Below are 12,127 nucleotides of genomic sequence, written 5' to 3' on the forward strand. Positions count from 1 at the left end.
ACAAGCGAAATAGACTATTCGAAATGTTCACGGGAAACATATCATACATCATGTCAATTAAACTATATCAGGAAATATTAACTAATTATTATTTTATTATGATAAATTGCCATCTTATCCTCTTCAATCACAACCAAATGCTAGTTGTCCGATAGCAACCATGTTGAAAATATCAATTACCACTATCACCATTATGTACAAACACATATTGACTCAATTGGTAACTATAGACATTTTCTTCCCAAAAATTTGTATGAGCAAGTAAAGGTTTTAGAAGTGTATTTAGTAGTGATCAGAGTCGAACTCACCGATCACTATATTCACATAAAATAAAAGATAATTTCATAATAATCCTCCTGTGGTGATCACATGACAAATACAACCAACGATTAATAAATATTTATTACGATTAATACAGTTATTGTCACCTCGCAATTCTGTCAACAACCAAAGATTCCGACGTGAATGGCGATAATCAAGCACAGACAAACCCCACCGCATACCTCTACTCTCGTACTCACTCACCTTCTAAATTCCAATCTTCAACAACCATCAAATCACAACCGTTCATTCCTTCCCAACGATCAATCACATCTCATCGTACAACGTAACGATAAAAAAAAGGCACAAACTTCGAAGCAAAATTCCAGCCTGGCATCCTACCAAATATTGTTGTTGTTACATTCCATCCTTCCTGGCCCACACTAAACCCGAAATACCCAAACTACCCTTCACCGAAAATACTCTTTCTTATTACTACTTTTTCTTAGCTCCTCCTCCCTCTTTCTGATTCTTCTCCATGCCACCGACACTCACACAGATCCTCCTCGCGCTCTTCTTCGCCGCCGCGGCTGCTGCCGCGGCGGCGACCTCCGTCGAGATCCCAGCGTTCCGGGAGGCGCCAGCATTCCGCAACGGAAGAGAATGCCCGAGGACTACAGCGGACATCAAACAAGCTCACGACCCCTCCCTCATCCACATCGCCATGACTCTAGACGCCACCTACCTCCGCGGCTCGGTCGCCGGCGTCTTCTCCGTCCTCCAGCACGCGTCGTGTCCGGAGAACGTCGTCTTCCACTTCGTCGCAACATCAAACCGCCGCCACGAGCTCCGGCGAGTCATCGCGTCCACGTTCCCGTACCTGAACTTCCGCATCTACCATTTCGACTCGAATCTCGTCCGCGGCAAGATCTCGTTCTCCATCCGCCGCGCGCTCGACCAGCCGCTGAACTACGCGCGGATGTACCTGGCAGACCTCGTTCCAGCGACGGTGAGGCGGATCATCTACTTCGACTCCGATCTGATCGTCGTCGATGACGTGGCGAAGCTATGGAGCATCGATCTAGGCTCGCGCGTGCTCGGCGCGCCGGAGTATTGCCACGCGAACTTCACCAACTACTTCACGCACCGGTTCTGGTCAAATCCTTCGTACTCAGCGTCGTTTAAGGATCGCGGCGCGTGTTACTTCAACACCGGAGTGATGGTTATAGATCTGTGGAAGTGGCGTGAGGGACGGTACACGCAGAAGCTGGAAAACTGGATGCGGATCCAGAAGCGGAGCCGGATCTACGAGCTAGGGTCTTTGCCTCCGTTTTTGCTGGTGTTCGCCGGCGAGGTGGTTAGTGTGGAGCACCGGTGGAACCAGCATGGGCTCGGCGGTGATAATCTGGAGGGTTTGTGCCGGGATCTGCATCCTGGTCCGGTGAGTCTTCTGCATTGGAGTGGGAAGGGGAAGCCGTGGCTGAGAATCGATTCGAAGAAGCCGTGTCCGTTGGATAGTTTGTGGGCCCCGTATGATCTCTTCCGCCATGCTCCGTCGTTGTTTAGCGATACGTGATTTGGTTTTTCCGGTGAAGGTGTATGGTACGGTTGTGGAGGTCAGTGGTAGCTGATCGTGGCTCGTCGCGAAGGAGAGAGAGAGAGAGAGAGTGAGTTTGAAAAGACAGATCGAGGAGGAATGTGTGTATGTGGATAAAACGGTGGCGTATTTGTGTTTTGGATGAAACGGTGACGTTGGGATTTGATGTGATGATTATGTACATATAGTATTCGCTGATAGAAACTAGTACTAGTACTAGTATAGTGGTACGGTTTTCAGTGTGAGTTGTGCACTGATTGATTGTATAAAATCTTCTTCCACTAGAAGGATTCGTTAGTTTCTTTTTTCTTTTCATTTGGGGTAAGGATTCGTTGATAGTTTGTTTGTTCCATTGTAGTTCAAGATTTCTAAAAAAGGAGCAAAAAGACAAACTAAAACAGTGGTTTAGCTTTTAAGAAATTGTAGAGTTTTTTAGATTATTATTATTATCGTATCTTTATTTGTTGAGTGTTGACCTAGCTTATATGAGTGATTTTAATATGTTAGATGACTGAAAAAAAGTGAACACAAAATATGTGTTGACCTACACTAACAAGATCTCTTTTTGGTCAATTCCAATCTGTCATTTTTGGCTGGGTTGGGTCACTAGCCCACTAATCCTCATAACCCACTCTGGTTTAGTCTGTGAAAACTCAAAAGCGGGTTGAAGGTTGGGGTGAGGTGGCCTGTTGGGCTTTCACACGGAGTATTTGTTTTAAGTAAATAAGGGCCATTGACAAAAAAGAGAGTAAATAAAGACTAAAACATTAGGGATTTTGAAAGAGGTTTTTTCTTGGTGAAGAAAAATTTAGGGGGATGGTGCACACTTAACCTCATTAATTTGATTTTCTTTTATTTTTTTAATTATTACACAAAGTTCAAAGGTGATAGTTAAATTTTTTTCCAATTGAGAGGATCAATTTCTCATTTTGCCTCCTTTAAAGGTTTAAGTTATATGTTTCTTTAAGGAAGTCAATGACATGGTTGTTTTTAGAAATACAAATACAGTCTAGAGAAGACAGCCTATCAAGGAATCAATTCAATTTTACAAAACCTTTCCCCTCTAGCCGTGTTAACTATTCTCTTAGGATTTGCTTTTCAACTTTCTTATCACTTGATGTAATTATTCAAGTAAAACTTAACTTACATATCCAACTACATGAGATTACACAAGTGGGAATCAAGAGGGTGATTCATCACTTTGTTTCCAAAACTCAGACAAAGTAGATAAAGTAATTATTTGAAAGCAAAAATCATATTCAGGCTATAACTATTCGATTAAGAGGAAGAGTTATTAGATCAATTAGGGAGATATTGCATTCTAACTTGTATTAGTAAACTAATTTGAGACTAAAACATGAAAATTAGCATTCTCACTTGCATTTGCATGTAATAATTTATTGATCCCTTCTTTTAGTCTAGTAAAACATGACCTATCCACTTAGACCTGGTCTTTAATTTATTAACTAAAGAGGTTAATTGATTAATGTGTTCTGTTAGAGTTTAATTCAAGGCTTAAAAGCACTTTTGGTCCCCCACAAATGCGATGTGTGCAAACATGATCCTTAAACTTTAAAAATGGCATTTTGAGTCCCCCACGTTACCCTCCGTCAACAAAATTAGTCCCTCTGTCTAAAAACTAACGTTTTATCCTATGTGGCACATTTTAATTGATGTGGATGCTTGTGTGGCAGTTTTTTTCAAAAAAAAAAAAAAGAATTTGCATCTGTTTCATCATCTTCTTCATATGCATCATCATCCTCCTTCTTCATTTTCATCTTCATCATCATCTCCAGATTCGTCCTTCCTTCACCATATCTGAAAGCTCTTCCTCCTTCGTGCCATGCCCCCACCAAAAAGCCCAAATGTCAAACTGAAAACTTCCAAACCCCAAACCACCGTCCAGCCACCTTCAACACCAAAAAACCCAATCGAAATTAAACCTCGGTTGAGATCTGGTCAGAGAGTAAGAGAAGTGAGTGTAACATGCCCTTTTCTCCCCTTCCCAAATTTCTAGGCGATTTCTTCTCCATGTTCGATCAAATTTCTGGGCGACTTATGGGTATTTGTTAGATTAGGGGGTTAGGGTTCATCATCATCTTCACAATACGTTGTTGCTGGGTCTGAGTTGAAGAATATTATTTGGGTTTGAAGAAAAATTTGGGGATGAGTTTGTGTTTCAAGTTCAACCCATTTTATTCTGGGTTTGTTTGATGAAGAAGGGCACTAACCATTTTAGTTATTTTTGAAATCTCAATTTTAAATATGAATCCAATGAGACACCATGCAAGTCAAATACATTTTTGCTTTATAGATTTGAAAACGTGGTGCCAATTCCAATTCGTGCTAATACCAGTTCCTGCTTCTTTGCCTGCGTTCAGTGTTATATATTGACAACCATGACAAACAATTATAAAAGAGAAAGAAGGATACATATCATGATTCAATACAAATCATCTTTTTGCTTTTCAGGATTCATAGCTATTTGCTGGGTTTCAAGCAAATGATGAATATGATGGAAGAAGAAGATGGCTGGGTTTCTTCAGTTTTTTTATTTTTCAATTATTTTTTGGGTTAAATTACATATCTGTCCCTAGAACCGTTAGTTTTTTAACGGAGGGACTAATTTTGTTGACAGAGGATAACGTGGGGACTTAAAATGCTATTTTTAAAGTTTAAGGACCATGTTTGCACACATCGCATTTGTGGGGACCAAATACGCTTTTAAGCCTTAATTCAATGAGTGTGAACATTTGCATGAAAGAAATTGAGAGATTCTTGTAACTCTGCCAAACTCATCACGACACGACACCAGTATCTATCCACGTGTTGTTTGTGGCGTACCTTAATCCTCAATCCAATTTCCCCAAAATTCCAAACTCACTTCATCCACAAAAAAACCAGACATTACTGTCAATTTACAAACACAAATCATAAATTCTAATATTACAGTCGTAACTTGGAAATCAGAAAACAGAGAAAAAGTTGTGGTCTAAAATTGAAGTAGATAGTGTCTGAAATTCTCAAGCTTCTTCTCCTATGAAATGAACCAAACCTGAACTGAATCAACATGGCCACTGTTGCAACAAGAGGATTTGGAGTGGGAGTGACAAACCCCCAAACCCACCACAAACCCAAGCACAAGTCCTTGTTCTTAGGCCAAGGACTTAGAATTAGACCCTCAATTGAAGTACCATGTGGTGGAAGATTCAGTGTCTCAAACCCAAAAGGGTTTGGTGTTTTTGCTCTTGGGGGTGAATGGGTTGAATCAATTCACAACCTCTTTGTGGGTGTTGGGGTTGGGCTTCCTTGCACTGTCATGGAGTGTGGTGACATGATCTATAGGAGCACTCTTCCTAAGTCTAATGGATTGACACTTACTGCCCCTGGTGTAATTCTGGCTTTGGGTGCTGTCTCTTATCTCTGGGCTACTCCTGGTGTGGCTCCTGGTTTCTTTGACATGTTTGTGCTTGCTTTTGTTGAAAGGTTGTTCAGACCCACTTACAAAAAGGTTTGTCAATTCAAGTTCATTTTTTTATGTTGTTGCAATTTTTATGAAATAATGTTTCTGTTGTTCATTTTGTTAGTTTTAAACTTTTTATTGAGTGGTTTACGATGGCAGGATGATTTTGTTCTTGGGAAGAAGTTAGGGGAGGGATCTTTTGGAGTGGTTTATAGAGTGTCACTGGCCAAGCCCTCTTCAAAGGTATTAATATTATATATTTTATTTGTATGGTACTGAAATATTTTAAGTTTTTCACTTTCTTTTTATGAATACTTTGCAAGAACATTAGTTAACTGCATGGTAATCATTAACTTAGGTATCACTTTTGTTTATAAAATTTGGATATCTGTAATGCTTTTTTTTATCTAATTGCTGAGAGTCTCATGGTTTAAGGAAAAAGAAACTAAAAAGAGAAAAACCCCCACATCTTGACATGGCATGTATGCTTGTTGTGAGATTTCAATGTCTTAGGCTACATGAATTGTATGATTATAACAGATTGTTTCTTTTGGTTCTCATTGGAAGGAAGGTGACTTAGTCTTGAAGAAGGCAACTGAATATGGTGCAGTAGAAATTTGGATGAATGAGCGAGTACGAAGAGCTTGTGCAAACAGCTGTGCAGATTTTGTTTATGGCTTTTATGAGGTAATGCTCTATTAAAACTAATACTACTTAGTACCTATCTAATTTAAGGTATCTCTCAGCTGATTTGTATTCAGCACCTGGATAGTTAACTTTCAGTTATTCTGTTACTTCTAATTATTTAGTTTGTTAGAGCTGGTTGTTCAGTTAGTTAGAGCTAGTTATTTGGTCAGTTAAATTTCTATTTCCGTTGGTAGAGGGTAGAAGCACACTATATATTTGTAGATACACAGTTCATAATACACATTGCTGATGACATACTCTCCGATTACTCTTTCATACATTCTGTTTCATCAAGTTACTAGTTTGTTAGAATCACTGTTGTAATTGTGTGTGGAAACTGGAAAGCAACGACATTCTCGGTAACTTCATTTAACACTTTAGTTTTAGTCCTGACAAATACAAATCTTCTCAAACACCGGTTGCAGAGCTCTTCTAAGAAGGCTGCTGAATACTGGCTCATATGGCGGTTTGAAGGGGATTCCACCTTAGCTGATCTGATACAGAGTAGAGACTTTCCATATAATGTCGAAACATTGATTTTGGGTGAGGTCCAAGACTTGCCAAAGGGATTGGAAAGAGAAAATAGAATTATTCAAACAATTGTGAGGCAGCTCTTATTTGCACTGGATGGTCTTCACTCAACTGGTATTGTGCATAGGGATATTAAGCCACAAAACATTATTTTCTCTGAAGGTAAAGAATCTAAAGATTGCATAACTTTGTCCAATGATTAAAGATCCTTAAACCAAGCTAAGCTTTCTTTCATTTCAAACCATGGGATCAGGGTCTCGTACATTCAAAATCATTGATCTTGGAGCTGCTACTGACCTGCGAGTTGGCATCAACTATATTCCTAAAGAGTTTCTTTTGGATCCAAGGTATCTTCTTTGACACAAGTGCTTCAGGTAGCCCAACTGACTTTGAACTTAATCAACTGCTTGAAGTTTCTGTTTCATGTTCAAAACACAATTGATTCATTGATGGAAGCTTTATCATTTTTGTTTATTTAATTTTCAGTAGTTTCCCTTGAATGGAGGTCATAATATTCTAATCTTAGGTTTTTCCTACACTCTAGAATTGACAAATATATGATCTTTATAATTTTATGTCAAATCATAGTGTCCAGGTGATAAAAGCACTGTCACAGTGTCACTATTATGTTTAAAGAAATACTTGGGGTGGTACATAGAAATTAGGGTTAGAACTACTATCATTAGAGAACGTTGGAAAAGCTCCCATTATAGAAGGTGATGTGAGTATGTTTAGAGAAGATCTGTAGAAGCATTGCTAAGGAGGGTTAACTAGATGGAGGATAGTTTGATAGTTGGAGATAGAGAGAGATTAAGAAAAGCTATAGGAAGTAAATGGTTTATCTTCGAACTTAAACGAATGAATGGATATTATGGCGCCTTCTAAGCATCATTTAATGGGAAATGCTTAACTGTTGATGTTATTGAGCATATACATTACGGAAATGTAATCTACAACCTAAGTTGAAATGTTTACCAATGTACCATATATGTATAAATGAAATGTTTCCCATGTACCATGTACCTCTTTAACTAGATTACTACTGTTAAGTGATAAATTTAGCTTTGAGTTTGGACAATCAAGCTCTCACAGCTGCCAGAGACGATTAGTTGATTGAGAGAATGAGGAATAAGTATTGTAAATATTCCAATAAATAACCAAAACAGTAATATCCTTAGAATTTGTATGAAGAAAAAAGATAGTTAAAGCAGCTTTTCTAGTAGTCATCAATGGGTTCCTTGATACCCATAAGTTAGAAAATATGAGTGTTGCATATACTCATTGAACTCATATAAGCGTTACATTCCACTATAGGAAATTCATAATGAGTACTATCCTTTCATTTCAGATATGCTGCACCAGAACAGTACATCATGAGCACGCAAACTCCATCTGCACCTTCAGCTCCAGTTGCAACTGCACTGTCCCCAGTCTTATGGCAGGTTAAACATTTCTTATGAATCATCCATGGTTAATTAGAAGCTATATAGCTTCTTTTATCATATAAGAATATTTTCTTTTGTTACTTATCATGGTTTTCTTGTTTCAAACAGCTGAATTTGCCTGACAGATTTGATATCTATAGTACTGGTCTAATCTTTCTTCAAATGGTGAGTATCAAATAGTTGATGATACCGAAGGCTTGCTTCTGTGGCTGATATTAGAACTAACTGGTCAATTTCTGTAATAAATATCAACCATCTCATCTAATATTGCACATTAGTAGTTTTTAAGTTAAAATCAGTTTGGCTATTACACTTGCATTTGATTGTATTAATCTATTAAGAATTTTTACTTGTAGAAATGTTTTCTATATTTCTGGACCAAAGTACTAATCCAGTGAAACATTTAAGCAATGGGAAAGGGGTGATCTAATCAGCTATATGATCAAGCTGGAATTTCAAATTGCTTATAGTTTATGTCATTCCATTACAGGCATTTCCTGGTTTACGCAGTGATAATAGTCTCATACAATTCAAACGTCAATTAAAAAGGTGTGACTATGACCTGATCGCCTGGAGAAAAAGTGTTGAGCCTCGATGTGGAGCTGACCTCAGGAGGGGCTTCGAGCTGTTGGATTTAGATGGTGGAATAGGATGGGAACTTCTGACATCAATGGTCCGATACAAGGCAAGGCGAAGGCTGAGCGCAAAAGCAGCACTAGCTCATCCTTACTTTGACAGAGAAGGCTTGTTGGCACTATCCTTCATGCAAAATGCGAGGCTGCAGCTCTTACGAGCTACTCAGCAGGATTATGGAGAAGCTGCCGAGTGGATTACTCAGCTAATGGCAAGATCAGGAACAGAGAAAGATGGTGGATTTACTGAAGCTCAGCTCCAGGAACTGAGAGTATGATTCATAAATTCTACAACCATTTTTTTCTGTTACATTGATCATGTTATGTTAATATTTTTTCATTTTGTAGGAAATTCAACCCAAAAAGAAGGCTAGTCCACAGAGAAATGCTCTAGCTTCAGCTCTTAAACTTCAGAGGAAATTTCTAAAAACCGTAAATGAGAGTGTGGATGAGCTCAGCAGACGCAGGAAAAGCCTTTGGTGGAGCAGATGGATCCCAAGAGAGGAATGAAAATTGTACATACTTAATACCCATTTTTCTTTTCAAATTTTTTGTCTATAGTTTGTATATCAAAATCATGTTTAATATGAAATCTAAGTTGGAAAAAAGAAACTTACTAGAATCTTTTATTATTTTCCCCCATAAACTAACTGGAATCTGAGTGGATGCACACCTGAAATCTTTTGACTGCACGTGCAACCACATTTATGCAACACATTTTCAGAAGGTATTATTGAATGAAAAGAGACGTGTTCTAGACATATTAATGGCACTTTGCTTAATGTTGCTTTAGCCAGCTGTGTTCAAATCAAACCTCATTGTACTAGTACTGTGTCCGTACATGCGCAAAGCTGTACCGTTTACCTAACTAGGAACCCCATAATGCGTGGTGTTACACACAACAGAAGCTTCCTGTGAAGGAAAACTCATCCCAGTTTTAGTTTCTCACTTTCTTGGTAAGAGAGTACAACTGGAACAGCCAATTCAATCGTGGCATATCTTTAGAACTCAAATTATTGAAAATGTCATCAACCAATTATTTCAGTTTGTATTTGGATTTCAATTGAACAAACGTAAATTCATATTGAACTTATTCTACTATATTGCTTAGCACCATATACTGAGGCCGACTTTCATTCAAACCTCGGCCAGACTTTCATTTATACCTCGGTCATCAATCAGAATGTGTTAGAGAAGTAATATAAAATCATTCATGTGACCCTTATTCAACAGTTTAAACTTTTGGGATAATTGGTTACTTAAGATTAAGTGGTCACATAAGGGTCACATGAATGATTTTATATTACTTCTCTAACAGAATGAAAGTAGGAATCCGGGGACTATTGTGCCAGTGCATGGTTTGGCAACATAAGCCCAAGGTGGTTGACACCATGCATCGAGTTTCCACCGGCATAAGCCGACTAGGAAACATCTTTTTTAGCACATGGTCACCGACATGTATCGAGGTCAAGTACCACCACCACAGAACGACCAAGAATGTCTCCCTAGCCACATGGTCGACGCTTTTATGCGTCAGTGTATCTCACAGGTACCACCTGCGCATGGAGCACCACCAGAATCACCACCACCATCACCACTGAATCTGAAGAGTTACACTCAACTTAGAGTGATTGATTGGACTTTGTCCAATTAGAACTCAATGTGCTTAAACTTTGATTTTCTTTTTATACGTTTAAACTTGTGTTTTCCTATTTGTGATACTCTATCATTCACATAAAAGCTTTTTAGACTATATATCATATTTGGTACTGAATTTTAACTTTTCTATTAAAACAATAAGTTAAACATGAATCAAATTCTGATAATATGCCATAACTCAAATATCCCAAGTAACACTATTGAGTGAAGATAGACAATTGGTTTTATATCATTAAAAAGATGGTGGCCATTTGAATAATTCAAAAGCTAACTCTATGGCCATTTGGGTTGAGGGTGAAGGAACATGTAGTATGGTTGTTCCTTAATAAACAAGCATCAAAGACAAGAATGGAGATGGGAATGTGGGTTAAGAATGGAGGTCCATTTGATTAATACTATATGTTGATTATATTGCAGGCAATGGCATTGTGAATCACAAGAACTTCACGTGCAAATCTGACTTCCTTGTTTAGTACAACCGAGCCTCTTTTTTGTGAAGTTTCAAGATATTACAAAACCTGTAAGGTAGATTTCAAGATATACCACGGTTGGAGTTGGACCACTTAGATCTTAGTGCATTTCATACATTTCTTTTTACCACCATTGTCAAATAGTGTAGTATTAAGATCCCACCCGTGCAACTCTAGTGGTTTAACCTGCAAAAACAATGTATTATACACTTTAATTATTATTCAGAACTCTAGAGAGCTAATTAATTGTCATAATATATTTGAGGTTTCAAAATTTTGTCAAACAAATTATATTTATTCAATGAAAAAAATCACATATAGGACCTTCATTATTTCTGCAATATTTTTACCCCTTTGTTTCCTTCTCTATTCCCTACAAGGAAGAAGCTAAAAGAAGCAACAAAAATCACTGACAAGCGCCTAATTCGATATTAAGTGCTTAAAACTGCATGAAGAGTGAAGAGAGAAAAAGTTAAGTAATAAGATGGTAATTTGAAGAAGCCGTTGAAAACAGGTTGGCATCTTAAGGGACTTGGGGAGAGCACGAGGCAGAGCAAGTAGGTACTTATCCTTTTGCTAATAATTTAAGTAATCACTTTGCTATGTTGTGATTAGTTTCATGTGAAAATTTGTCTGCCTTCTTATTTTAATAACCCCATGTTATGGAATCTTAGTCAAAAGCTTGAAACTTACGTCCTCAGGCTCAGCTACTTTTTCTCATGCACCCTTTGTGATGTAGTAGAGGGAAAACAACTTTTCTTCATTGTGATTCATTACATTAGCAAAATGCTTTTAGGGTTGTGCAAAGCCAATTTGGATTAGTTTATTTCCCGGTTGGGGCAAGAGACACTTATAAAAAAATCAACAAGGTTTGGTCTTGTGAGTTGTGATAAACAAGTTATATTCCCGTAATGGTGAAAACACCGGTTCGAATACCAAGAAAATCATTTGTTAGGAGAGGCAACTACAATTTCCTGAACGGGTAAGGATATTCGGGTCAAAAACCAAAAAATAATAACACATTGCAATGAACAACTTCCATATTTAGACAATTGAACAATGATTCTGCACTTCATCCACCTTATATTTTCCCCTTATCTCTATGTTGTTGTGGTATATCACATCTTTCACTTATCTCTCTTAAGGAAAATGTAAAAGTGACATATGATTTATGTCCAAGGATTCTAGACCAATATTCATTTGGATTTCCTTTCTTTCTTCTTATAGTATTATGGATTTTCTGTTAAGATCAAAAGTTGGTTTGAAACAGAAATAAAGCTTTAAACTATCATCATGTGTAAGAATCTTATGAACCAAAGCCTTAATTCATAAAAAATATTCATTGCTGCTGCTATATTCTTGCTGTCTCCTCTCAAACTATC

At 37.8% G+C, this 12,127-nt stretch overlaps 2 protein-coding genes across 2 annotated transcripts; both read left to right on the forward strand.

Annotated features, from left to right (window-relative positions):
• The first annotated feature begins 765 nt into the window (after positions 1-765).
• On the forward strand, positions 766-2,171 carry LOC130739589 (probable galacturonosyltransferase-like 3). The gene has a single exon (XM_057591922.1). It carries the CDS (start codon positions 800-802, stop codon positions 1,835-1,837), a length of 1,038 nt encoding a protein of 345 aa, XP_057447905.1. The 5' UTR covers positions 766-799; the 3' UTR covers positions 1,838-2,171.
• Positions 2,172-4,779: 2,608 nt separating this feature from the next.
• Positions 4,780-9,408, forward strand: LOC130739590 (serine/threonine-protein kinase STN7, chloroplastic). The gene is made up of 9 exons (XM_057591923.1): positions 4,780-5,369; positions 5,481-5,564; positions 5,889-6,008; positions 6,434-6,701; positions 6,793-6,886; positions 7,888-7,981; positions 8,093-8,149; positions 8,475-8,888; positions 8,965-9,408. The coding sequence occupies exons 1-9, from the start codon at positions 4,929-4,931 to the stop codon at positions 9,124-9,126; spliced, it is 1,734 nt and encodes a 577-aa protein (XP_057447906.1). The 5' UTR covers positions 4,780-4,928; the 3' UTR covers positions 9,127-9,408.
• Positions 9,409-12,127: the final 2,719 nt, after the last annotated feature.

Source organism: Lotus japonicus, chromosome 2 (assembly GCF_012489685.1).
Source record: "Lotus japonicus ecotype B-129 chromosome 2, LjGifu_v1.2".
Lineage (NCBI taxonomy): Eukaryota > Viridiplantae > Streptophyta > Magnoliopsida > Fabales > Fabaceae > Lotus > Lotus japonicus.